Below are 27,786 nucleotides of genomic sequence, written 5' to 3'. Positions count from 1 at the left end.
TCCGGGCGTTTTCGATGAACTGCGATCGATTAGAAAAGCATCCAAAAAAAAAAATATAAAGCGGACGATCTTGCCTTAACATTATATTATGCGACCTTATTGGTTGTTTATGTGTCTCAGAGTATAGAAATGTGTCAGGGAATATAAATGTGTCTAAGTGTATAAATTGTCAAAACTTTACTGACCTCTGAAGTTTGTACCACACAAGCAGCACACTTTGCTGTAACAGGAAAGGAAGGGAACCAGCAAAAAAATGTTCGTGTCAGAATACGAGGATGACGAATATGTTCCTCTTTAAAAGGCTGACAGAAAAGTGGGAGCCACCTGCCTCAGCCTCGTTCTATCAAAGTCTTTGAAGAGAAACATATTCACCTTTTTTATGCTCCGACAGGAGTATTTTTGCGCTGGTTTAGGACTTATTCTTAGATCTGTTATTCTGTGTCTAAAAGGCAAATATTGTATCCCTGTAAAATTTGCAGTAATAATTAGATGCTCTAATTAAATAACAGACATTCTTGTTTTAGACAATCTCCTGGAATTCTGTTTGTGTTAGTTTGATAATTCAAGGGTCAATAGAATTTGAAGTACAACATAACTTACATACACATATAACGGGTGGTATGGGATATTTACTTATGTCTGTGTACAACTCCTTTGTCGTGATTCATTACTTACGAGCTTTATAAAGCCCCTAAAACAATGATTGTATCTCTCAGTACTCTCTCAGTACTGAATTCCCAAATAATACTTCAGCCAAGCACGTTATATGTTATTTAATGGTCTAATATCGACATAAGATTTAAGAGTGTCAGAGTATATCTTATGATCTGCTAGGAATGCAGCGTTGTATGGATGTGTGTTTCGAATGATACTCATGATGCAGTGTTTACTCAACAAAGTCCGTAATTCTGAAGACAGTTTGTGTATGGTGACATAAGCATAGGCCAATGGTAAAAGGTGTGGACCACTCTAAATAAGTTGTCACACAGGCATTAAACAGAAAATTTACTGACATAAAAGCGTGAGTTGTAACGTCACCTATGCACTTTCACCAATGGCAATCGAACCAGAAACTTGCACCTTATAGTGGGAAAAATTATTTTGGTTTGAAATGTTACAACTGATATCACCATTGTGGGACTAGGTCTATGTTTTCTGGAACGCAGTAAAGCGTAGTAATTCAGGTCAGTTTGTGTGGTGCTTGAAGAATGGTAGCTAATTAAGATAAAGAACCTATTGTCGTAAAATAGTAAGATGCCACTATAGCATCAGTTTAGGATAGTTAAAGATTCCAGTACAAAAACTACATTGAAAAGCAAGACTGGATTTCGAGACCCAAAGTGCCAATGTCAGGTTTAACTTATTCTGTGATTCGTTATTACAATTTTTTTAAAATTTGTTTCCAAATAAACTAATTAAGCCTAGACTGAAGTTGAAAAGCCTTACAAAAAACCTAGCATGTCTAGTGTTACTTGAGTATATTGTAACAAAATTTATATGTTGAAAAGAACAAGTAACGATCATGGTTAACTTGCGCTTTCTCAAAATTACTCAGATGTGTGAAGGTAAGTTACTAAAAAGTCTAGAAACAAGCATAGAGAACAGCTCACAGAACAAGTTAACATCTCTGCTGATATGAAAGGAAAATTTATAAATCCATGTCTCAGGAAATAGCTGTTCCTAAGAGTCATTTCTTAAATTCAGGAGAGGTAATTGGTTCAGCTGAAAATTCATGATGCGTGCTGAGAAAGAAACCACCATAAAATTAAGAGAGGGTGCACTCAAATCCACTTCATAATTTGAAGTTAAAATAAAAAATAAACTCTCTCAAAAATAAAAGCTTTTACAGCTTGTCGTATTTCCAACTAGACACAGAAAATTGTTGTCGTAAGTTCCACCCATTGTGAAATGTTGAATGTATCGCCAAATCAGGGCATCTTTCGGGTGGTTAAAATAGGCAATAGATAATAAACAATAAATAAGAAAGGTAATTGGAATTATATCAATAATTACCAAACTGTTTTACTGTTGATATCTATTTTTTTTAAGAAAGTAATATCCTCTCGCATAGTGTTCCACTTTTGCGATAACAATACATCAAGTAAATCGTAATTTGAATTTTAGAATGGTTTTGTAACAAAGATTCATATTTAGACAGCTCTAAATTTTACAAGGCTCGACCTGTTATTCTCTGTGATCTGCCCGACACCTTTTCTTGTGCGAATCAGAATGTTACGTTAGAAAAACTCAGTTTTTACGGAATTGGTTGAAATCATCAGCAACCAGTTGTACAAAAGATATTTTACTTCCATTACTGGTTTCAGGCACCGGTAAAGGAAATCAAATTTCTTATGTGCAACTGGTTGCTTGTTATATCAACAAACAGAAATATACTTGCACAAGATGGATAAAATGCTTTTACATAATTACTTGTGTAACTAACAAATGGCTCACACTATATTTAACAAAAAGAATACAAAAATTTGTTTTGTACAAAGCAACAATTGAAGACAGGAGATATTTTCTGAGTGGGGCAAACAATGTAGTTCTGTAAGGTACACTACTACAACCACTGCTGTTTCTCATACACCTAAATGACTTCTCATTTAACACACATCTAATTACAGACGATAAAAAATGTTATACTAAATTCTAATACTATAGGGGACATTGTAGATAGGCCTAATATGACATAACTACATAGGCTTCATCTTGTAGATGATATGCTTAATGTATGGGTATTGGTTTTCTACAAATGGTCTGTGTTTCAAGTAAAAAATAGAACAGCAAAGGAACAGTCATGGGGAACAGTTAAAAAATAAGACAGAATCTTCAAAAAAATTTCAGTGAGAAGCGAGTAGGAGACGATAGTGGAGTTGCGTACCTTGAACGTTGGCACCAGTTTGTTCCTGCATTCTTCAAACAGATCCTTCTTCCTTTCCATGAGGCTCATACCTGAAACAGTGAAGGTGGCCCCTTCAGGTCAGGTGCTCCGAGTGACAGCTCGTCTGTCAAAATATTTGTCAAATCTGACGTAGATTTTATAATTTATTGTTGCTTTCGACAAGAGTAAGTAAGAGTAGAGTTAAAATCTGACTGACAATGATAAAGTGCTGGTCAGAGAATGCAGTTAATTGACAAGCAGGTAGGAGTTACTATGTGGACATACAGCTCTTACGACTATTTTCCAGTGAGCTACTTTTACTGTTTCAAGAGATGCGAAGTAATTTAACGTTTCACATGTGGGATGCTAGAAAGAATATTTTCTAAAATTATTTAATACGGAAAACAAAATAATTGCTATTTGGGATAGAAGTTTGTGAACGATTGATTAGGGTGGAGTGGGATCGAATACAGTGAGAATTGTTGGCGGGCAGCTGATTTGAAGGGTGTGGAAGAAGTTCAATTTATCATAGTTAAATATTATAGTGACGTTGCAGAAACGCCCAAATCCACTTAAATAGCGCAACAAAACGCGTGAACGTGTGGTTGTTACAGTGTAACGATTCAAAAAGATTTCTTTTTAATGTGCAACGCGTCTAACACGCCATGTGTGATCAACACACGTACACTACATGACTAAAAAAAAGTGAAACACCCAGGAGGGGAGGAGGAAACGAAATGAAACTTGGTGGGTTGAGACGAAAGTTGTTTCAAAGTTTTTATCACCCTCTAATTGTGTAATCACCACAAGGCTGTGTAACATTATGTGATTGCCTTATCATTTTAAATCATTCACTAATCGAGCAGTCGCTCGGCAACAGCTACAGTTAGCAAATAATATTGCGAGAATGTAAAAGGTGAATGACCTGTGACGCAACTTGTTTATTGACGAAGCGCCGTCAGAGAGGCAGTCAGTTATTGACTTTGAAAACCGCGGCGCGAAAAACGGACCGAAGAAGAACACTTTTACACATTTTTTTGATGTACGAGGTATTGTCGATGAATAGTTACTCATTTTGCTCTTGTCTCTTGTAACTTGTGTCAGACGCGCATGTCTTGCCGCCGTATTATTATCGTTAAAAATAATATTATTTTAGTGTAAAGTAAAAGTGCAATACTGAAAGTGCAATACTGCATAGCAGTAGATTTATTGTGCGACGTGTATGTGAAAACGTCAAAGGAATTATTTTCATTACGAGAAGAGAAGTGCCAGTCAGAACGGCATCCATGTTAAATCCTTCATTGCAGTGTAAGTTCATCTATTAATTGCCATAAATTCAGAGTTAAATGGAACCGGTGTATGGACTATTTATTTAATATAGAGTCTATGTCTCACTCCTTCACGAAGTTATTTAATTTTCTTTATGTTTCTGCCAAATAGAGAGTTCACAGTCACGAATTCTTTCGTCGAGATCGGACGGAAGTTGCATGCGGCGAAATATTTTCTCCGCGCCATATTCTACTGGTAAATGGACGATAAACTACGGTCCCTTCGGAAATTCATGTTGAGCTATCCCAAAATAATTATATTTTGAATAGGCATTTACTTTCCTCTGCAATGCAACTTCCGACTGATCAGACGATCCAACAAGAAACAGCCGCACACGGTCGGCGTTCGCAAATATATTTCCACCGCAGATTATAGCTATATGTTACAGCACAAAAGTAAACATATTGTTATAATTAGCGACTACGAACAGGGACATTTATAACTGTATGTTTGTGTATACACATTACGTAAACATATCGTTATAATTGACGCCCGAACAGGGACATTTATAACTGTATGTTTATGTATACACATTACGTAAACATATCGTTATAGCTGTCGGTGTGCGAGATGCGTGAAGGAGTACTCACTGACGTAGAAGGCGACAAGCAGGGGCGGCGTGAGCACGAACTGGTCCAGCAGCATCTTCTTGAGCACCGTGGCCGCCGCCGTGCCCACGAAGCGCCGGTCCAGCCAGCGGTACCTGTCGGCACCACACCAAACCCTGTCTCACCACAACGCGACAGAGTCCACCACTTCACTGCCACACTAGCGTTTCTCTTCATTAGTCCTTTCTGACTTCAGCTTTTTTTAATGTTTACATTGACTTCATGCTTCATAAATACACTCCTGGAAATGGAAAAAAGAACACATTGACACCGGTGTGTCAGACCCACCATACTTGCTCCGGACACTGCGAGAGGGCTGTACAAGCAATGATCACACTCACGGCACAGCGGACACACCAGGAACCGCGGTGTTGGCCGTCGAATGGCGCTAGCTGCGCAGCATTTGTGCACCGCCGCCGTCAGTGTCAGCCAGTTTGCCGTGGCATACGGAGCTCCATCGCAGTCTTTAACAATGGTAGCATGCCGCGACAGCGTGGACGTGAACCGTATGTGCAGTTGACGGACTTTGAGCGAGGGCGTATAGTGGGCATGCGGGAGGCCGGGTGGACGTACCGCCGAATTGCTCAACACGTGGGGCGTGAGGTCTCCACAGTACATCGATGTTGTCGCCAGTGGTCGGCAGAAGGTGCACGTGCCCGTCGACCTGGGACCGGACCGCAGCGACGCACGGATGCACGCCAAGACCGTAGGATCCTACGCAGTGCCGTAGGGGACCGCACCGCCACTTCCCAGCAAATTATTGACACTGTTGCTCCTGGGGTATCGGCGAAGACCATTCGCAACCGTCTCCATGAAGCTGGGTTACGGTCCCGCACACCGTTAGGCCGTCTTCCGCTCACGCCCCAACATCGTGCAGCCCGCCTCCAGTGGTGTCGCGACAGGCGTGAATAGAGGGACGAATGGAGACGTGTCGTCTTCAGCGATGAGAGTCGCTTCTGCCTTGGTGCCAATGATGGTCGTATGCGTGTTTGGCGCCGTGCAGGTGAGCGCCACAATCAGGACTGCATACGACCGAGGCACACAGGACCAACACCCGGCATCATGGTGTGGGGAGCGATCTCCTACACTGGCCGTACACCACTGGTGATCGTCGAGGGGACACTGAATAGTGCACGGTACATCCAAACCGTCATCGAACCCATCGTTCTACCATTCTTAGACCGGCAAGGGAACTTGCTGTACCAACAGGTCAATGCACGTCCGCATGTATCCCGTGCCACCCAACGTGCTCTAGAAGGTGTAAGTCAACTACCCTGGCCAGCAAGATCTCCGGATCTGTCCCCCATCGAGCATGTTTGGGACTGGATGAAGCGTCGTCTCACGCGGTCTGCACGTCCAGCACGATCGCTGGTCCAGCTGAGGCGCCAGGTGGAAATGGCATGGCAAGCCGTTCCACAAGACTACATCCAGCATCTCTACGATCGTCTCCATGGGAGAATAGCAGCCTGCATTGCTGCGAAAGGTGGATATACACTGTACTAGTGCCGACATTGTGCATGCTCTATTGCCTGTGTCTATGTGCCTGTGGTTCTGTCAGTGTGATCATGTGATGTATCTGACCCCAGGAATGTGTCAATAAAGTTTCCCCTTCCTGGGACAATGAATTCACGGTGTTCTTATTTCAATTTCCAGGAGTGTAGAAACGTAAAGTAAATAAAGGAATTGAGGTAGCGAATGATGAGAGTACCTGAATGTGCTTCTGTTTGCAGATGATATCGTCATTATTCAAAAGAATGAAGATGAACTCCAAAGATCAGTACATCAGCTGAACAAAATGTACAAGGAAAACAATTTCAAAGTTTCTAGTAATAAAACGAAAAAACGGAATTCCAGGGAAAATATCCAGTCACAAAAAAAATTATTTCACATAATTCTGTTTCAGAAAAAGTCTCTCGAATCTCTTACTTAGTCTACGATACAAGATTTGATTTTCACAACAATTTTGAAAATAAAATACAGAAGTTAGAAGCTTTCTGTGGTACCATTAGCAGTATATTGGCCCATTACATGCAAAAAGAGACCACCATGAAATCTTATTAAGTGATAACAGCTCCTGTCTTATCGTACGTAAGCAAAGGCTGATCTTCCACAAGTAAATAAACAAATAAAAAAATTAAAAAAATTGAAATAGCTGAGGTGACGTTCCGGACGAGGAGGAAGCGCTCTACGAGAATAGATGTATTTAGAAATGAAGATAATGGAGCAGACTTAAATATTTTGAATGTGAATGAAAAAAAAAAAAACAGTATCGTGAAAATTGAAGACAGCAGCTCTTGGCAATGCCAAGTCATAGATGGGAAAACAGGCACTGGGAGATCTCGGAAAAGATGTGAATGGTTTTATTTGTGAGTTCGAAACAGGCAGTGGCCTAATGCTTCGAAGGAAGACGATAATGATCTACTTCACTCTCTAGCTTGATTCGCGTATGATATTTAAATTTACTGATATGTTCTGTTTAGCCTACTCCTGTCTCCTTGCATTTCAGTACGTTTTCAACAAACATTTCCCTCAAAATCGTTAGATCGCTGACGAAGACAAGATTAAAAATAGAAGTTCTCAAGTGTAGTGGAATCCTACTATATCAAAGATTACTCCACATTGTAAATCTTTGCTAGCAAACAGCCATAAGGGCTTTCGTGGATGATGTACACAGGAGTGCTGACAAGAAGGGCTTCCGGCCACCCTACCTACCACTAACTTTGCCGAAACCAAACTAACGTGCCGATCCCGTCAAGGTACGTGATCAGTTCAGGACAAAGAAGCGGAAGAAGAAGTATATTACGACAGCATTTTAAATTCTTAAATTCGATCAGTAACGAAAGGTCTCAGAGAGTTTGTACACAACTGTGTAAGCAGTTGCCTTTGACTTCAAACTGAAATTTGACTTTGTCAAAAGACGGGTCTATTAAAAAAAAACTTTTTTATTCATAATTTTCTTGGTCACATTTGACGTACTTGTAACGTACCGATTTCGACTCTCATGAGACATCATCAGAAAAAGTATCTTCTTACGAGATGTAACAAGTCAAATAGATACTTAGCGTCCATTTTGCTAACTTAATTTCCCACAGGCGCTAGCCAACTGGTTGACGTGTAGCTGGATATTAGTTCCGGTTATAACTTACCACAGTCCAAAACGGTGAACTAGGAGTATTACAAGTTCACCAAATGCGGTAAAACCCACGTGAATAATAAAACATCTCACACGACAGCCTGCAATGCTGAATGGTTCGACGCTATTCTTGGACTTCTTTTAAAGTCATGGCTCGAATAGGTTACTCTTAATCAAAGACGGTACGCCACATGACGGTACTTACACCGCACGTTCTCTCCCCCCCCCCCCCCCCCCCCCCCCCCCGGCTTTCACTTTTAACCGTTTTCTGGAGTGAAAGACATTAACGTACGGTTATTTTAATTAATATCGTCGTCACCTGCAGCAATAGGGAAAACATATTTCTCACCCTTTCGTTTTCCAGACTGTCCCCCTGGTGTTTTGAGGTGAGTTCTACACGTCTCAGTGGTAATGAAGTAAATGATGATACTTTTTCTTCTTTTTCCTGGGCTTATCCAGTGTCTACGCAGGGCCAAAATGCTATTCTATACATGGCTAGGAAGGAAATAGTGTACCTGAGTCGCGCGGGGTTAGCCGAGCGGTCTAGGGCACTGCAATCATGGACTTGTCCCGGCGGAGGTTCGAGTCCTCCCTCGGGCATGGGTGTGTGTGTTTGTCCTTAGGACAATTTAGTTTAAGTAGTGTGTTAGCTTAGGGGCTGATGACCTTAGCAGTTAAGTCCCGTAAGATTTCACACACATTTGATTTTTTTTGAACGTGTACCTGATCTATTAGCGTCTAGTGTTATACACGCGAAAGCGTCAGAACGTGTTCGAATTGCTTGCCAGCACACCAGGCCTCGTAGTTAATTCGGAGCGCGGATTCGATAAGGGCCGGAGCGACTCCCTGAATCCTGGAAGCGATGCGCTAACGCGCGCAGCTGTCGGGACGTGTTAAATGAGTGATCATATTATATTCTGATTTATGATAGATATTTTGAGAATAATCACTTGTGATAAGGTGTGAAACGGTTTTGGCGCAAATAAATTGGAACATTGTACGAATACGCAACGATAAGATGCAGCAACGTCCCATGGATTCTCTGAAACCTATCGTTAGAAATATACGTCCCTAGGTGGTGAAAGAGTTGAAATCAGTTTCATAGGAGAGGAACAGCTTGGATTGAAGACAAGTGAATCCACTGTAGATAACATTTTTCACAACAGCCGTGAGCACAACTTAAAGAGTAATTTAAACTAATAAAGAACTTCTTAGAAAAGGACGGTCACCCAAAGCAGTTTATGTGCTGGAAAGTCCATATGAAATCAGGAAAATAGTGACAAATTCAGCAACACAGATATGGGAATGAGTAATAACAATAAAGCTGTTATATAAGGCGGCCCTGTATGAACAACATTTTTTAATACATGAAATGTATTCGCATTTGCGAATACGGAATTCCGTCAGTTGCATAATGCAACGATGACAATGAAACTTGGTGCCGGGTTGTGTCTCGAAGCAGTTTTTTCGGCTTATTTCGATAAGCGGGAAATCCAGGTTTGAGTCCCTGTCCGATGCTAAGTTTCATTATCATTCGATTATACGGTCAATCATAGCCCTTGCGAATACATTTCACGTATTCCATAACAGCTATAGTCGCCGCACTGTCTGTTGCATGTAGAAGGATTTTCGGATCGTACTGCTATGGCATAACATTTTTCAAACATTTAAATGAATGACATTGTCCACAGCTTGAAATGATGTTCTGGCACAGATACAGAATCAACGTAAAAAAAATTTTAAAAGTTTGATCACTCATAGTTGACATTTAATATTCGAAGACAAGTATTGACTGACAAAACAGCGTACGCGACTTGCGTCAGGTTGTGAGAACTCTAGCATAAAATTGTACACTGAAGAAATGAAGAAAATAGCATATTGGTACTGGTAAAAAAATTAAAGAAATTAAAAAAAAGATGATAACGTCCTAAACAAGCGTTGAGAACAAAAATGTAGAACAAATATCGCCATTCAGTTAATGAAATTAATCGTGATAGAGCCACTGAGCAACAGAAAATTTGAAGCAATAGATGTAACCATACGAATAAAGACCAGATAAAAGGAATTAAATTTAGCAATAACAAGTCAGTTCTTACACTGCTGCTCGGGTATAAAAACTGGCTAGCAACGGGAACATAAGATGCATTCTGCAGGATTGTTAAGTACGAAATGAAACTACTTGCAATCTACGTGTGTAGCACAGTAGCTAGCGTTGCCACCTAGCTACGCTCAGAAGCAGACACGTGCCGTAATACTGCAGTCACAAGCAGAAAAACTGAAAATATGGTAATAAGAAACGTTTATGAACAACAGTAATGGAAAACTAGTAAAATAAGCAGCCGGGTCTTGGTGAGGAGGCCAGCTCAGCGCTACCGTGCAGCAGACATGCTGGTGAGTGTCGGCTGCGACGCACCAGTAGTAGTAGACCTGCGGGTAGAAGCCGAGCCCCAGCACGCCATAGTGGCCGATGGAGCGCAGGTCGTACGGCCGCGGCTCGCCCTTCTCCTGCAACAACACACGCACGTGACCACCGCACCTGCCACCATTTACTGGTTGTTCTTCTCATCCACCGCAGGTTTACGGCCAAATATCTGCTTTACACGAATATAGCCACTGTGCAGGCACTATGACTTTCGGATTCCTACCTGGTTATCAAACTATGGGCAACACAAGAAGCTGCGTGTTTATAGTAATAGACGGCAAATCATAGAGCAAAACTGAAGTCATATCAGGTGTTCCCCAGGGAAGCGTTCTGGGACCTCTGCTGTTCCTGATCTATATAAATGACCTGGGTGACAATCTGAGCAGTTCTCTTAGGTTGTTCGCAGATGATGCTGTAGTTTACCGTCTAGTACGGTCATCCGAAAACCAGTATCAGTTGCAAAGCGATTTAGCCCGCATCTCGTGGTCGTGCGGTAGCGTTCTCGCTTCCCACGCCCGGGTTCCCGGGTTCGATTCCCGGCGGGGTCAGGGATTTTCTCTGCCTCGTGATGGCTGGGTGTTGTGTGCTGTTCTTAGGTTAGTTAGGTTTAAGTAGTTCTAAGTTCTGGGGGACTGATGACCATAGATGTTGAGTCCCATAGTGCTCAGAGCCATTTGAGCCAAAGCGATTTAGAAAAGATTGCTGTATGGTGTGGCAGGTGGCAGTTGACGCTAAATAACGAAAAGTGTGAGGTGATCCACATGAGTTCCAAAAGAAATCCGTTGGAATTAGATTACTCGATAAATAGTACAATTCTCAAGGCTGTAAATTCAACTAAGTACCTGGGTAATTACGAACAACTTCAGTTGGAAAGACCACATAGATAATATTGTGGGAAAGGCAAGCCAAAAGTTGCGTTTCATTGGCAGGACACTTAGAAGATGCAACAAGTCCACTAAAGAGACAGCTTACACTACGTTCGTTCGTCCTCTGTTAGAATATTGGTGCGCGGTGTGGGATCCTTACCAGGTGGGATTGACGGAGGACATCGAAAGGGTCCAAAAAAGGGCAGCTCGCTTTGTATTATCACGTAATATGGGAGAGAGTGTGGCACATATGATACGCGAGTTGGGATGGAAGTCATCAAAGCAAAGACGTTTTTCGTCACGGCGAGATCTATTTACGAAATTTCAGTCACCAACTTGCTCTTCCGAATGAGAAAATATTTTGTTGAGCCCAACCTACATAGGTAGGAATGATCATCAAAATTAAGAGAAATCAGATTTCGAACAGAAAGGTTTAGGTGTTCGTTTTTTGATTTTTGCTTTTTGTGCCAAAACACAGCAAAGTTTTCACTGTCCTACCTCAATAACGCGCTGCGGAGACACAACTGCGAGAGAAATATGAAACTCTGTGTTATTAAATTCATTAAGTGAGGAACTGAGGTAAGGTCTGCAGCTTATGAGAAAACACCTCCCCGGTACGAAAAAAGCCTAACGTCTTCACTTATTTTGTTCCAAAACCCATAGCATTTCTCGTTTCACCAGCTATCGACGGCCCTTAAAAATTCTTTGACCAGAAAAGTCTGTAGCAATTAGATTATCATGGTAGATAATGAAGTTTTATATAATAATGATATGGTAAAATACTCTCCTCTTTGCCTACTATCATTTGCTAAAATCTCATTTCCATATCTGAAACCGTTTATGAAATATGAGGAATGTTGCGGATATTTCTCTCCAGCTTTATCGCTGGCGTTGCACACTTTTCCGAATTTCGTTCAGTGTCTTGCTTTCACGTAATGACTATGACCATTAACAAAACGATGGGCACAACATGAACCTGAGATATAAAGCTGTAAGTAAAGCAAAAATGAATTTTTTTACCGAATAGTTTCCATAAACTGTTTGAGAAAGACTGCAGGATGCGCGCCCCGATTCTGTCATCACTGACCGGCCGAAAGGTGGGAAACACTTATCGACCTCCCCTTCCGAACAACCGAATGAACTCGCCCAGCGCTTTGGACCAAAACTGGTCACAGCTTGCCGGCCGCTGTGACCGAATGGTTCTAGGCGCTTTAGTCCGGAACCACGAGGCTGCTGCGGTCGCAGGTTCGAATCCTGCCTCGAGCATGGATGTGTGTGATGTCCTTAAGTTAGTTAGGTTTAAGTAGTTCTAAGTTCCAGGGGACTGATGATCTCAGATGTTAAGTCCCATAGTGCTTAGAGCCATTTCAACCATTTTTTGGTCACTGCGCATCGGCCAGGGCATCCTGCGCGAGCTGTACACTGTCTGATCAGAAGAATCAGGACACTCCTATGTAAAGTGGAAGTGATCACTAGATGTCACGAGAAGCCTCTCATGAGTATAAAAAAAAGACGGGGAACACTGTGTTGTCAGCAGAGATGCAGTAATGGTAGATTGAGTCCAACAGGAGTGCACGGACAATTCGAAAGTGGGCTAGTCATTCGATGTCAACGAAGAAATCCAGCAGGCCGTTTCAGTAATAATGTCAGTAGCCTCTAACGTGAAATACTTTTAGTTAAATGTGATGCATAGTGTGCCATTAGCTCACGTGTCAAGAGTTAACCTGCCGCTTATTGCGTTTCATTACAGGAAACAGGTTGCTTCATTCTGACGAGTCTCTTATTAGTATGGTGACCTTACGGCCAGAAAAATGTCCATAATGGGAACTTCAAATAAAGGCGTGCGACTGCCTTGGGAAAGAACTGCTTTGATATGGGTGACTAGTAGTTGGCTGTATGTTGAATGTTACTTTCTGCTATAAAATCATAAAAATGACAAAGTAATGTATTCTCAGGAGATGAATGTATCTTGTTAATCCGCTTAAACGTATAGCGTTTTTACAGTGATGATGATTTTTCGATCTCTCTTGCCCATCTTTACACTAATGTTGTAATCTATATTCAGAGCTGCATCAGCTCTTCTGATCACCTTATTAATGGCGACAGGAAGGCTTTCGTTTTAAACTTTTCTTTCTCGAAGTAGACACGTAATAGGCACACCGTTTTTCTCGACTGATCTCGCTGGGCAGTCCCCATACCAAGAAATCCACGTCGAACGGTTCTACACTCAACACTTGACGAATCTCTGGATTTAGAGCACAAGATAGAGAACAACTCCGATCCTCCTACACCTTAAATCACTAACCGCCTCACATCCAGATCGCTGCCAGCGGAAACAGACTAGAGATTAGATAACTTGGTCCCAAGAAATTAGTAGATGAAGATCTGAAAAACACGCAGAGTGAACCCAACTTTTCGGGCTTTGGCCTTCAATCATTGTAAAATCCGACTGAGAATGGATGTTGTCCGATGCAAGAAAGATCATGACATTATGTACCCACAAGTTGAAACCATAACTGGCTATGGACAGCTACAAACCACGAAAAACCTTGGCACAAGGATCAACTCAGGACTTACAGCAAATTTTTTTGGTCTAGTATGTAACTATGTTTCTTTTCTGATGCTGAACGAGTATAAAAATAGGTATCTGTACATCACCGATAGCAAGGGAAGCTATTATACTACGTTACAGAATGAATAGTGAGTTTTTCATATCATGAAACTGAAGAGTTTCACATATCTAGAAATTAAGGATGGAATTTGTTCTTGCTCTCTGAACATCCACTTGGAAACATATATTGAATCATCTTTCACTTAGACGAAATTCGACTCAGTAAATACAGTTTCAAATCACTTACTTTGTAAAGCAATATTCCCACAGTTCAGCTGATGTTAAATATAATTTTCGGCTCACAAAATACTCTTTGAAAGCACTTAATTTTTAAGACACTATCCTTACAATTCAGTTTACATGAAATATAGTTTTCATTTATCAACTTACAAGATAAATTCACATCACAAGACACGGTGACTTCACACTGCAGACATCTGTGACTGCAATGGAATCCCCTCTCGTGGCAGAGGCATGCATGCTACTAACAAGTGTTCTTTTGCGATAAGATGTAATTTATTTATGTCACATTTGTGTTATGACAGTTTTCGTATGTTCACCATTATTGTTACATTTCTACCCAAATAGTCAAATGTGCCTCATGCTGTTTTCTCCATTTCTATACAGGCTGATGACGTACAAGCAGACTGAAACTGTCAGCAGATACAGGTTTGTTTTTAGCAGCTCATAGTGTAAAATAAAAATTAATTTCCCTACATATGTAGGCCTGCACAAATTTATAGTTTAACGGCCAATCGTTGAAGTCATTAGAGGCAGAATAGAAACTCTGATTGCTGAACGATGGGTAAGGAAAGCGGCAGCGGACATTTCAAATGAACCATTCTAGTATAGTAAGTGATTTAGGGAAGCCTTGGAAAACGTGAATTTGGATGACGGGATGGGGTTCGAACCAGACTCCTCCCAGATGAGAGTCTATAGTACCACCGTACTCAGTAAGATAATCAGAGGACTCGCATTACTGTGTAGAGTATAGATCATTATTTTAGTATTTGTTTTGACTACTATATTGACGAACGCTAAAATACATTATCTGGACATTTTACAAACGATGATAATACTTTTCATAAAGGGGAGGGGGTTGTTGAATCTTGCAACATTTTTCAGACTTTCGCCTCTAGCCAACCGTGTAATAGAAGTTTAATGTATTTTTATTATTGCTGATTCGTTTTATCGGCATTAGGTCGTGGTCCATGGGATGATTTTCTGCTTAAAGTTCGCCTTCCAATGCTGGGAACATCTTCAGAGACTTTAACGACTCAGAAAGCAGCTGCAGCGTCAAACAAAATCAGCAGTTCGAACTGTTTATATGACAGTATTCCGTTTACATGTGCTGCAGTCATTTTCTGGAACCAAAAAAATTACTCCGTAAAAGTAAGGTTTTTGCAAATGAGAAACTTTGTTCCGAGGAACCCAGGAACAAATATTCTATTCAAAGTAAAATGTCTAGCGATCGAGAAAATCTTGTCAGTACTGTATTTAATAGTCTACATGTTACATTATTACACTACTATAAATCAGTAACAAGTGAGAGACATCAAATTAAGAAGAAGTATTATCAGAAATCAGTTACAAGTTGGAAACGTTTCTAAATATATGCTCTTGGTCGGTAATGCAAATTTCCAGTCTCAGGACAGGGGAAATTATTAATGCATTGAAGATACTCCATTTGCAAATATCACTTGTTCCGTGGTAGAGGACCTTTTATCGAGATGCAAAATGGTACACGACTGTCGAATTATTGCTTGTCCATCCACGTGTTATGCAATAAGTTTTAAAAGTATATATAATTTTACTCACCATCAAACTTTGTTATTGAGGAATTAACAATAACTTCCTAATAATTTTAATGGATTGTATTATACATAACTTAAATATGTATAACTCGTAATACTTACAAACGCTGCAGAAAACACAATCTTATATCTCACAACAACAAAATCAATAGAAAATGCCAGAAACTGCTTATGGTGGTCTCTAGTGCGTGTTCCTTCATGTGATTCCAAAATCGGCCACTACACTGAAGCACCGACAAGGAAACATCACGCGTCCCGAGATACACTAACCTCCAAGTAAAACACATCTCTCTCTTTACATTGCCAAGTAATAAAACTTCGTGTGTTTAAAAGGGCTGGTGCGGGGCATCCAACTGGACACCACTTCAGCGACTTGCATGTCCTTGGTCTGTGCCAGTGATCAACTGGAGAAAGGGAACCTATATTTTCCTATAGTTTAACGTGGAATCCGAACTACGTGTCGTCTTGATGAATCTTCAAATGATTGAGAGGTGAACGGTTAAAGGCAACCTGAAGAAATACATGGGCCGACCGGAATTCGAGTCTCCGGTTTCTAGGGACGCCCTTTACAGCGAGACTACCTGGTCTAGATTTTAGCTCATTATGAATATGACCTCGATAGAGCTGTGCTCCCTCCTTAAAGTACCTCAACAAAACAATTTGAATATTTCTACGAAATTTCGTATATTAACAACAAAACAAACGGACTATTCTCTTATACTTAGATCCCAAAGTGCCACACTTACAATAAAAGCAAGACAAATTTCTTGTGTAACGCTGTGAAAACCACAGTTGGGAAACAACGATTAACTCCTACGATATATCCACAACAGACCAGAGGTACAGAGAAAACAGATGTCGTGGGATGCACCTTAGTGAATAGGAAGGGCAATGAAGATAGTAAAGAATAGGTGCAAACGACAGAAACACAGGGTATAAATAAACGAAACCAGAATAAAAATACAGCATCGAGTTATAAACCAAAATATGAAGCACAGAAACTTCTATGATGAAAGAATTAATGGTTAGATCATGGCATTTGAGAGCAGACAAACAAAAAAATTGTGTAATTTGTAATTTGATACTTAAGATGAGACACATGGATTTTACGAATTAAATATCTCATCACGTTTTCTAGATATCTGTAGACTATTTGCAAACAAAGAACTCATCAAATAAGGGCCAATATAATTGAGTAAATTTGTTAATCAATCACATAAATACGTTAACTTCCTGGTTTTGCAGCTGAAACTATGCTGAGATACGGCTCCACAATATTATTTCTTGTTGAGACAAATTTCTCAGGTCTAATAAAAATTTTCGTGGTGGCGGATGTGACTGGTATTGTTCTACTCCCGCGGCGGATAAAAAATCTTTTTTTCCTGGTGACACTTTTGTTATTTGGAGTTGTATAAACTTTCGAGTGTTATGCCGAAAGCCGAAACACACGAAAGTTTATACAACTCCAAATAGGATAAGTGTCATCAGGAAAGAAAGATTCTTTACCGCATATGCATTGTTACATGGAAGATTTGATCGAAGTGCTTTGGAACCTTTGTCTACGTAGATTAAGTTTGTTGCTGAGATTAATTTACAGCATATTCTTTACTAAATATATCTCTGGAAAACATGTAGGCAACAATGCATTCGATGTTACAAATCACTCCCTTGTAAAACTTGATATAGTGAAATATGGGAACAAATAGAACACGTGATACGTGTCATTGACTGAACACTGTCTTTACATTATTTATGTAGCTGTAACGAATATTGTTGCTGTTGGCGCGTTAGTATATTTTTTGAGGGCTAAACAGTCTACTGTATTCTAATGACATCCTTAATTAATATCACGTCATTGAACTCTCGGTATATACTCAACATGGGGAGCTGTAATTAATAGGTGCTCATAGTTCCTCCGTTTTTACATGTAAATATTTTTGGAAATCTGTTCCGCCGTATGCAGAATACAGTTCTGTTTATGTTCGAACATGTTTCGTCAGTCTGTGTCTTCGGCAGTATGTACATTATTATTTAGAAAGTTTGAGCTGTTACCATTCTGTTTATTTATCATTTACACATTATAAGTACTGTTCTTACGTTCTGAATTGTATTGTGGTGTGGAAAGTACATTTTAAGATAGTAACTTTAAACAGAATATTATGTTTATTGTAGGACCTATCAAAAACGTTCAAAGTTTCCAAGACATTCTTATACGATCCAACTCTATTCGACTACCATTGTAGCAACGAATAAAGTGTGCTTACGTAATATACAGCATAGCCGAAAAGACGATTTCATAAAGTCTGAAACACCTTTCAAATTGCCACAAGAACAGCGATCGCAGATTTAAATGTATTTTTGTTGAGTAATATCTCGTTAGACCTACGAATTAGTAATATCACTGAATTGTTGCCGAGATCTGCGGCCTGGAAGTCAAAGCTGAGTATAGTGCAGTTTATAAAAACAAAACCGATGTTAAGTTTGTTTTCATGACAAATTTTTTTTCGATTTAAACCGCCGCTAACAACGAAGGAAAACGCGCAGGACTTCATAACATACAACAGAGGCAAAATTTTATTAAAAAGTACTGTTTTCAGTCTATTAATACCAATTTCGAAGAAACAAAGTAAGCTTAACATGGAAAAACCAACCGTTGATCAAAAAGATATCTTTACGGTATGTGGGTAGTAGATGCTTAGGGCCTATTTTATGAGTTTGTTACGTGACCTTCCAGATAAAAAAAGCTTACAGTTATCAGTCGTACTTACAAAATGTTAACAAGATACTTTACACACAAAAGAGAAACGCAGGTGGTGAAAAATACTCTTTATTTGCAGTAAGCTTAACATGGAAAAACAATCATTGATGAGATATCTTTATGGCATGTTGGTAGTGGGTGCGTAGGACGTTCTTTATGAGTCTGTTACGTGACCAGACAGGTAGAAGTGTCGAAATTTTATCCTATAAGCATTTGTTATTCCGTAGTCGTTAGGAATGTTTAACAAGAGGTTAAAGGAACATAAGAAAACTTAAAGATAAATGACGCCCCGCATTTCCACGCAGAGGAAACACTGCAGGAACTTGTCGCTTATAGCGTTTGCACTTGTGACGCTGGTTGTCTAATTAATAGGCGTCCAAGCCGCATGCTACCAGTAGCCGCAGCAGCAGCAGAAGCTACGCTGACGTTTAGCAAACGAGGTCCTGCAACGTCACAGTGTTAATTAAACTGCTTCCGCCAATTACGCAGATGGTGCCCGCGTAATTCTTGTTAGCTCAAGTTTCAGGTAGAGGCAACTCCAGTCTCTCTCTGCCTTGTGCAGTAACCATACGACAGACATTTGAGTAGAACAACACCAACACTATGTGCCAGGGACTGTTATTATTTGAGTGTTGCTTACGGTAATATGATGAAACTGTTGCAGCTGTTGATATTTTATTTTCTATCACAGAGAGTAACTGGAAAGAACACACTACCGGTTATTTAATGTCACACTAACAGATGCATTCTTACTTGTCGGTGGCACACTTTTTACTTTGCAATTTCCAATCGCGTTTGGTCCTTGTCATGGCTTGTTCCTTCAGGAAGGAAAATTTTTTTCTCTCAAACTTACATCAGTGTACTGTATCAGTGACCTCTAGTGCAACAGTGAAAGTATGCCACTAAATGGTGATCTTTAGCTTTCATTCTATGTTTCCATTAAAATACATTACCGTTTTGCAGCGGAATTTGATGTCATTCATCAGTTCTTGCAACTTTTCGCCGAAACATTGTACCTGTAGGGTGTGCATGGAGTTCAGTGACTTCCAAAAAGCATGTCGGAAATAAAATCGTCTAAGTTTTAAATGCTTCGCACATATCTAGAAAAAGGATTCGAGAAATTGTTGTTGTATGGAATGAATGTGAAACCAAAAACGTGAGTATTGTGAAAGTAAATCGGTGCTGACAGATTTGACGAAACGAGGTCATGCTAGGGAAATACTTACAAGAGTGAAACGAATAGTTCGAGAGACAGAGGGTAAGAGCGGAGGAAGACCAGTTAGTGGGACACTGAGATAGAGGCATACAGAGATAGCAACAAGCAAATAAGTTAAATAAACAGAGGAAGAGAAAGTAGTTCTGCGATGAGTAAAATATTCCTAGTTTGTTGCTATAATTCTAAATCAAGACACGACTGTCTGTTTATTTGGTTTTCAGTCACAGTCCTTGAATTAGTATTTAAGAAGCGCCGAAGCGAATCAGCTACTACAAGCGTAACCTGATTGCACTAGATTTCTTCATCAGTAACTAGCAGCGTTTTCAATTTGTCTCGGCCATAACGGAGCTTGAAGTAGCACCATTGGAAACAAAGAGTACGGAATAGTGTAAACGCAGGCGAAAACCAGCATCCTGTCTCCTCAGCGAGAAATGCGGCGGCGTATGAAACTGAAAATACTTAGGAGCTGGTACCAGAAGAGCAGGATGTTGGACTGGATGACGCTGCCGTAGACGGCGTACCTCAGCAGCGAAGGGCCGTCGTAATGCGGTGCTGAGTCCGGTGCTCTCTGTGAACAGTGTGCGATCTCGTCTCACTACCAAAAGCTATATTTCTCACAGGTTACACTGTCTCCGTCCTCAACTATTATTGTTCCCAGCTTGTAACGTAACATGAGTAACCAGACTTTTATGCTGCCAAATCACCTATGGTAGTTATCCAGCCGGACATTCTCTTTAACAACGTTAGATTAAAACTGTATCCCACACCCTGACTTAAACCCATTCGTTTCCTAAGCAATGGATATTATTAAAACACTTATTGAAACTTTTGAGCATTTAGTTTACGTAAAAACTAATCCTGCAAACTACTCCAATGCATTTCACACTGCACTGATCCACTTAAATATGTTTTGTTATTCGGCTGCAAAGTATTAAATTAATATTCATAAATGAAGAGAATGAATGTCTGTTTGCATGGCCATCTTCCATAGCAGCTGATAAATTTGTCATTGGTTTCTTCGTCTTAAGCTTACCCCAATTAATTATGGAGAATTATACACTAGACACGTTACATTTTTATTTACAAAGCATCTTCTGTGATAATTCTGAAATTATGGATACATATATTTGCACATTTTTGTTGTTGTGGATTAAAACCTTTATAGAGTTGATGTGCAACTTACTTACGGATTTTCTGCCTGCTATTCATATGTTCCGCAAACAGCTGCTTTTCCCTTCGTTGTCAGCGAAGGTTGAGGTCGAAAGAAACTCTGTTGTGCGTATATACTTGGCAATTTTTGCCTTTTTTTTTCAAAGCACTTTCTCTTATCCTGAAATGGCATTATTCGCACATCATCCCATTTTAGAAATAGAACTGCAGAACCACTTAATATGACACTTAACATAACTTCAAATACATACAAACGACCACACCCTTCGTAGGTCACCCACTCATTATTAACCCCAGCCAGACTGTACTGACCACTACCATCTCCTTCCACAGTTTCTTTCTTATAATACTACCCCCCCCCCCCCCCCCCCTCATATTCAAACCACAGCTCCAATTCTCAACCCGGCTCCTCCTCCACCACTCACATCTCTGACGAAGGTATAAGAGATCTTCACTAATTTACACTAACTCACACCGACCCAACCATGCTCACTAACACACGCACACACACACACACACACACACACACACACACACACACACACACACACACATGCACACACACTCTTACAACTTACATGAAAAACAAATGAACAAACATAAACACTCTAATACTGTGCTTAGTGCGAATACATGTAACTGCAGTTCTATTTCTAAAGTGAAATGAAATGCAAATACCGCTTTAAAAAAAGACATGAAAATGCGACGTGTATTTGTACAACAAAGTTTCTTCCGACCTCAAACTCCGCTAACAACGAGGGAAAAAGCAGTGACTTTCAGAATATTTAAGCGCAACGCAGATCCACCATGAGTAAATTGAACGCTAATTTTATAGATGTTATATCACAACAAAAATGTACGAACATATGTATCCATATTTCCAGAATGACCACAGAAGATGCTTTGTAAATAAAAGCGTAAAATTCTCTTCAAGTAATTGCAATATGCTTAAGAAGGAGAACCCAATAACAATAGAAAATAATGAAATTTAAATGGTTGTTGAGTAATGAGAGAAGAGCGAAAAGTGCAGAAATATTGTTTTACTAATAATTTTATGACAGTCTGTTGTGTAAGTACCGCAAAGAACGTCCAAGCTGCAACGTAGCAACACGCTCCGGGCAATGGAGTAGCCGAGAAACTGATGTGGATGCGGTGGAGACGCAGAACAAGAGGCACTATGTAATCCACCTGCGGATGCCTTTTTAAGAGGAAGCAATTAAGATTTGATTTTAAAATAGTCAGTCGCTGCGGTATATTCATTCTGGAGTGATGTGTTCATAATAGCTCCAGACCAGGGCTATTGAATTTATCGTTTATATTTTTAAAAGCTGTTAGGAAGTTTAATATTACGAGGCACAGTGTCTGTAATTCTATTGGAAAAATTCATTATGTTTTTAAATGAGTGAGCGGTAGTTTATTTTACAAAAGGATTTGACGTGAAAGAGTACTCTATTTATTTCCAAACAATTTCATTTAGTTTGCAGTTTTTAAATTCTGCGCTTCAATCACTTTTTCCGTGGATCAACGTTTTGTGTTGAATTGTTTTGCTAGCGGCACCAGTAACGACAGATAGTTTTATATTGCAGTCAGATACTAAATCTAGAGCCGCTGTTATGACATTTCTACTGATAACTTAATTTTCCCGAGAGATTTTTATTTTAGCCTGTTATTGCGTCAGCTCCACACCGGCCAGATTTTAAAACGAGCATATGTTTTCAGCTGGACTGTAGAGCTCTGGATTGGAAGCTATCAAATAACTTTTAAATATGGTAAAATAATGTTTACTTTTAGGGAAGGGAACGGCCACAACATATTTGAATTATGTCTTCCAAAAATAAGTCTTTGTCATCTTCTTTCTGAATCCTAGTGTTCTTTGTTCAGCAACCTTACTGTTCTAGTGGCAGGGAGAACATTACGATCGCGAATGTGTTAGTGATCAGCCGCGAAACAGAATGGAATAGAATGACACACTACCCACTGAGTTTAAGTGATTGTGTTTATTTCTTTATACTTTACATACTTTGTATGACAAAATAACCTGAGTTTCATCGGTTTCGAACACCCACTGGCTATCTTCAGGATAAAGACATATGCTACATGCGATGACATAACAACTGTTTTTTTACAAGTTGACCTAATTTTATTGCACATATCACTGCTGCAAATTTTCGAGGAATCTGTCGTTTGTTCTTTGTGTTATTGTCACTTAACTGCTAGTGGGCGAATCTTTAACAAGTTATTTTTCTTCGTAGCACTATTTATGCACTTTTTAACGCTAATGCCCTTCGTGTGCGCTGCCCCAGACAGGCGTCGTATAAGCAGGCTTTCAAACTACTTTTGGTATTCTGTCCGTTGAAACTAATAGTTCTGTGTGACTCCCGAAACAAACAGCATATGGTTCATCTCACAGCCCTTCAAAATCCACATCTCAAGCACTTTGTGAAAATACTATGCATACATTTGCGCCTGAAACCGTACAAAGAGACCATAGCACCAAAGAAATTCAGAGGAGATCCAGTTGCCTGTTACTACTTCCACTTCCGAAAGTTGAACAGTGTTGGAGACGTTGAGCTGATACTTTCTAAATTTATCATTAGTGTAGGTCCAGCACAACAGAGGCTGTGGTAGCCGTAATCAATTCTGGTCTGTTTGGCTTCCAACTTCAACACATTTCTCACATACTTTTGCTAATACCTTTAACACCAGCATTAAGGAGCGTTAAGTCATTGTATTCGTATTTTGAAGACGTTTTGAATGCCATTAAAATAGTTGTATCATTCCACTTTGACATACCTATTTACTTACTGATCGATGATGCAGTCCGTGGCCTCCTTTGTCACCTGCCTTCATTCTTCTCTACCCATTGCTTTTCTTTCCAATTACCGACTTCCACTGCCTCGCGATCCGCCTCAGTATCTTCTAGCCACCTTTTCCTGGGTCTTATTTTCTCCTTCTCCCCTCGGGCTTTCCTATAAACACTTTCGCAACACGTCGAGTTCCTGCCATTCTCTGTACATGACTACCCCGTCTTATTCTTCCTTGCTTGATTTTCATACAATATTCATCTGTCCAAAAAGTGTTTGCAGTTCTGCGTTTGTCCTTATTCTCCAGCTTTCTTTCTCTCTCACTACCCAAATGTCTCTCCCAAAATATTCCGTTCCCATGTCAACAAGCAGCCCTCTTCCTTTGTAGTCAACACCCACTCATCCAATCCATACATTAATACAGTTCTTTATATAGTCTAATATATTTTGATTTTGGTAGTCCTACTGACATTTCTGAATATATTCTACAAGTAATAATAGCGTCAGTTTAAAATGCTATCCTTCTTTGAATTTCTGTTGTTGTCCTATTATCTCCTATCATTATCGAACTGAGATATTTAAAATTATCCACTTTTTGGTATTTTTTCCAATTTATTTTTATTACAGTCTCTCCTCTGTTCCTTCCAGGATCCTCTACCACAATTTACCTGATTTACGTGTATTCACGTTCAGTCCTAACTTCCGGACTGCTCCTTCCAATGTAACATAATCATCCTTCAAAGTTCTGACATTCCCAGAAGTTAATGCTGCATCATCAGCATGCGTCACCACCTGGGCCTGCTGGTTAAAGACTTTTCCCTGAGTTTTCTGGCATTTACCGAATTACCCTCTCTAGTGCTAAGTTAGAGAGTTGCACAAAGATAACATCTTTCTGTCGCAGGCTTCTCCTGACAATTCTGGTTCTATTCTGACCTTGCAATCTCTTGCTTCCATTGTCATTTCCGTCAACCTGACTAATTCTAAAGGGGTTCTAAAAATCTTTTGCAATTTGGAAAATGTTATTTCTGTCTTCGCTGTCGCATGCTTGTTTATAATCAACGTACAACTGATGCAGGTGCTTATCGTATTCATAAAATATCTCTGGCATTTGTTTCAATAAGATTATCTAGTTGATCCTGGATCTATTTATCCTAAATCCAGCCTGATAGTCACCCAGTAGTATACTGTCCACTCATTATTCTACCAGACAGGCTAAAACCTCACTACACACACTACACGAGGCGTATTCGGAGAGTAAGGTCCGATTATGCGCGAAATGAGCACCACTGTGAAAATCCGATGGAACTTTGCACAGATGTGTTGGGCAGTGTCTTCAGTGTGCTTGTCGATCGCTTCAAGTCGCTCTTTTCAGTTCAGAGCGGAAAGTGATCAAGTAGAAATTCCTAAAACAACAGCGTCTGCCGCCAAGTATGTGGATCTGGTGAGATATTTCACCTGATGCAGCCCACATAACATAAATGTTGTGCGTTTCTTTCTTCAAGACAATTCTCAGCCGCATTCTGCAGTGCAATGAAGCTCCTGCAGCGTTTGCAATGGGAAGTGTTTGATCACCCACAATACAGCTCTAAATTGGCTCCCTATGTTGTTCACCTCTGCTCACATGAATCGCTGGCTACGAAGACAACATTTGGGCACAAACAACGAAAGGCAGAACAGCGTAGAGAATTGGCGGAAAGCACGAACGGCTGCTTTCTTTGACGAGGGTACTGGAAAATTTGTACAACCCCTCAACAAATGTCTAAGTCAGAGCGGCGACTATTTAGAGAGGTAGCTGTTGCGAATAAAAAATTTTTGATTTCCACTATGGTTTTCATTTCGCGACCTATCGGACCTTACTTTCCGAACAGCCGTCGTACGCCTAAGAGAGTAATCCCTTGGTAAAAGCTGCACTCTCCCTTATCGCCTTTTTTAAGCAACGGCCAGATTATTGCCATTCTCCAACCCTTAGGCATTTCTTCCTATATCCATATTTCCTTCATTAATTCATTTACTGAGTAAAATAAACATCCTTGCTTCATAACAATCATTTTATTCTTCAATCTCACTTGTTAATTTGTTGCTTCAGTATATCAATTAATGCAAGAGTTAAGACGATTAAAAACAGGATCAAATTACTTGCCACCCTGCCTGCCATCAAACGCCGGAAACCTTGTCTCGATATCTTGAACCGTTCACATTTTTAATCAGCCTGTAGCTGTTTCAATATTTCCTTCTGCTAATTCGTCATTTTTATCATGTGGTACAGCGATGTTTATGGAAGTGTGTGTACTCACGAGTATCTTGTGGGTGATGGTCTGCTGGGAGAACTCCGCGCCGGTGTAGAGCGTGCCGTAGACGAGCGAGTTGGCGAGCACCGGGAAGCGCAGGAACAGCCGGCGGGCGGCCATTCGCTGCTGCCGCTGCGGCTGCGGCTGCGGCTCGTGCAGCTGCTGACCTGCTGTGCGGGGCTGCCTGACGCGCAGGCGACCGCTGGCATGCGCCGCCGCTGCAACAGACAAACTGGTCAGTCTCTTGCCGGAATAGGCGATCTACACCGCTCTTCGAACGCTGCAAATTAGATTTCTACTCTACGGCGAGCTGCCCTCGGCCCACTAGTCACTATGAGTGTCAGCAGTACGAAACGTGATGGATAATTTTCACGGTTGACGGTTGCTAAGTAAATGTGACTGGATTTGCTGTATGTCGAGGCATATGCTATCTGTTCAAAAGTGAAACTTCCTGGAAAATTAAAACTGTGTGCCGGACTGAGACTCGAACTCGGGACCTTGGCCTTTCGCGGGTAAGCTGTGAGGACGGGGCGTGAGTCGTGCTTGGGTAGCTCAGGTGGTAGCGCACTTGCCCGCGAAAGGCAAAGGTCCCGAGTTCGAGCCTCGGTCCGGCACACAGTTTTAATCTGCAAGGAAGTTTCATATTTTCGCACACTCCGCTGTAGAGTGAAAATCTCATTCTGTTCAAAAGTGTCCGGACACCTACTGGCACCCATTGTTACGGCGTGTATGCACCCTTCATCATGATGGCTAGAAATCTGTTGGGGACGCTTTGTGGGTTTGAAAGTCTGTGAAGGAAGGGCAGCCCATTGTTCCTCGTGAACAGAAACCAGGGAAGGTTGTGATGTAGAACTCTGGGGTCTAGCGCGATCTTCTAACTCATCCCATAAATTTCCTACACCTGCATCTACATCTACATACATCCTGCCCAAAACATCATGTGGTGCGTGGCGGAGGCTACCCTGAACCACTACTAGTCAATTCCTTTCCTGTTTCATTTGCAGATACAGCGAGGGAAAAACGACCATCTACATGCCTCCGTGCGAGCCCCTAATCTGCCTAACCTTCGTGGTCCTTAGGCGAAATGTACGCTGGCTGCTATATAACCGTTCTGCAGTCAGCCTCAAATGCGGTTTTTTAAATTTCCTCAACAGTGTTCCTCGAAAAGAACGTCGCCTACAATCCAGTGAGTCCCATTTGAGTTACCAAAGCATCTCCGTAATACTTCCGGGTTGCTCGAACCTACCGGTAACAAATCTAGCAGTTCGCCTCTCAATTCCATCGATGCCTTCCTTTAATCCGACCTGGTGCGGATCCCAAGCACTCGAATACTACTCAACAATGTTTCGCACTAGCGTCTTACATGCGGTCTTCTTTATGAATGAACCACACTTTCCAAAAAGCCTCCCAATAAACCGACTCGACCTTTCGCCTTCCCTACTGCAATCCTTTTATGCTCATTCCACTTCATGTCGCTTTGCAACGTTACGCCTAGTTACTTAATCGACGTGATTGTGTCAAGCAGCACATTAATAATGCCGTACTCTATCATTATCGGTTTATGATAACGTTGGAAGCTGAAAAAGTTAGTTAAAGTTCGTGCTGCGGCCGGGCCTCGAACCCGGACCTTCGTGCTTACTAGGCAGATGTGATGACCATTACACCACTTCAGCATTATGGTCAACATCGCTGCACGAACTACCCAAGTCAAATACCCTCCCACACACCAATCCACATCTCCCCTTATATTGTCACTGTTACCAGGGCTCTCCGATACTGGAATAGCACCCCAGCATTGGATGTAATGAGGAAGTGCTCTACTAAATGTGATCGTATAGATCTTAAATTAATTTTTCCCTTAGACATTTAAATCTTTAATGTAT

General features: G+C 40.7%; 1 protein-coding gene across 1 annotated transcript in view; it reads right to left on the bottom strand.

Moving 5' to 3' along the window:
• The window catches only part of LOC124605838 (mpv17-like protein), a 37,937-nt gene extending 11,865 nt beyond the window's left edge, over positions 1-26,072 (bottom strand). The window contains exons 1-4 of the mRNA XM_047137769.1: positions 25,910-26,072; positions 10,368-10,459; positions 4,804-4,916; positions 2,885-2,955 (exon numbers count right to left, since the gene is read on the bottom strand). Coding sequence (XP_046993725.1) covers positions 2,885-2,955; positions 4,804-4,916; positions 10,368-10,459; positions 25,910-26,023 — 390 coding nt within the window. The 5' untranslated portion in view covers positions 26,024-26,072. The remainder of the gene's footprint in view (positions 1-2,884; positions 2,956-4,803; positions 4,917-10,367; positions 10,460-25,909) is intronic.
• Positions 26,073-27,786: the final 1,714 nt, after the last annotated feature.

The sequence above is a fragment of the Schistocerca americana genome, chromosome 3, assembly GCF_021461395.2.
Source record: "Schistocerca americana isolate TAMUIC-IGC-003095 chromosome 3, iqSchAmer2.1, whole genome shotgun sequence".
In the NCBI taxonomy this organism is placed as follows: domain Eukaryota; kingdom Metazoa; phylum Arthropoda; class Insecta; order Orthoptera; family Acrididae; genus Schistocerca; species Schistocerca americana.
The sequence above is the reverse complement of the archived record's forward strand: the minus strand, read 5'-3'. Positions and strand labels throughout refer to the sequence as shown.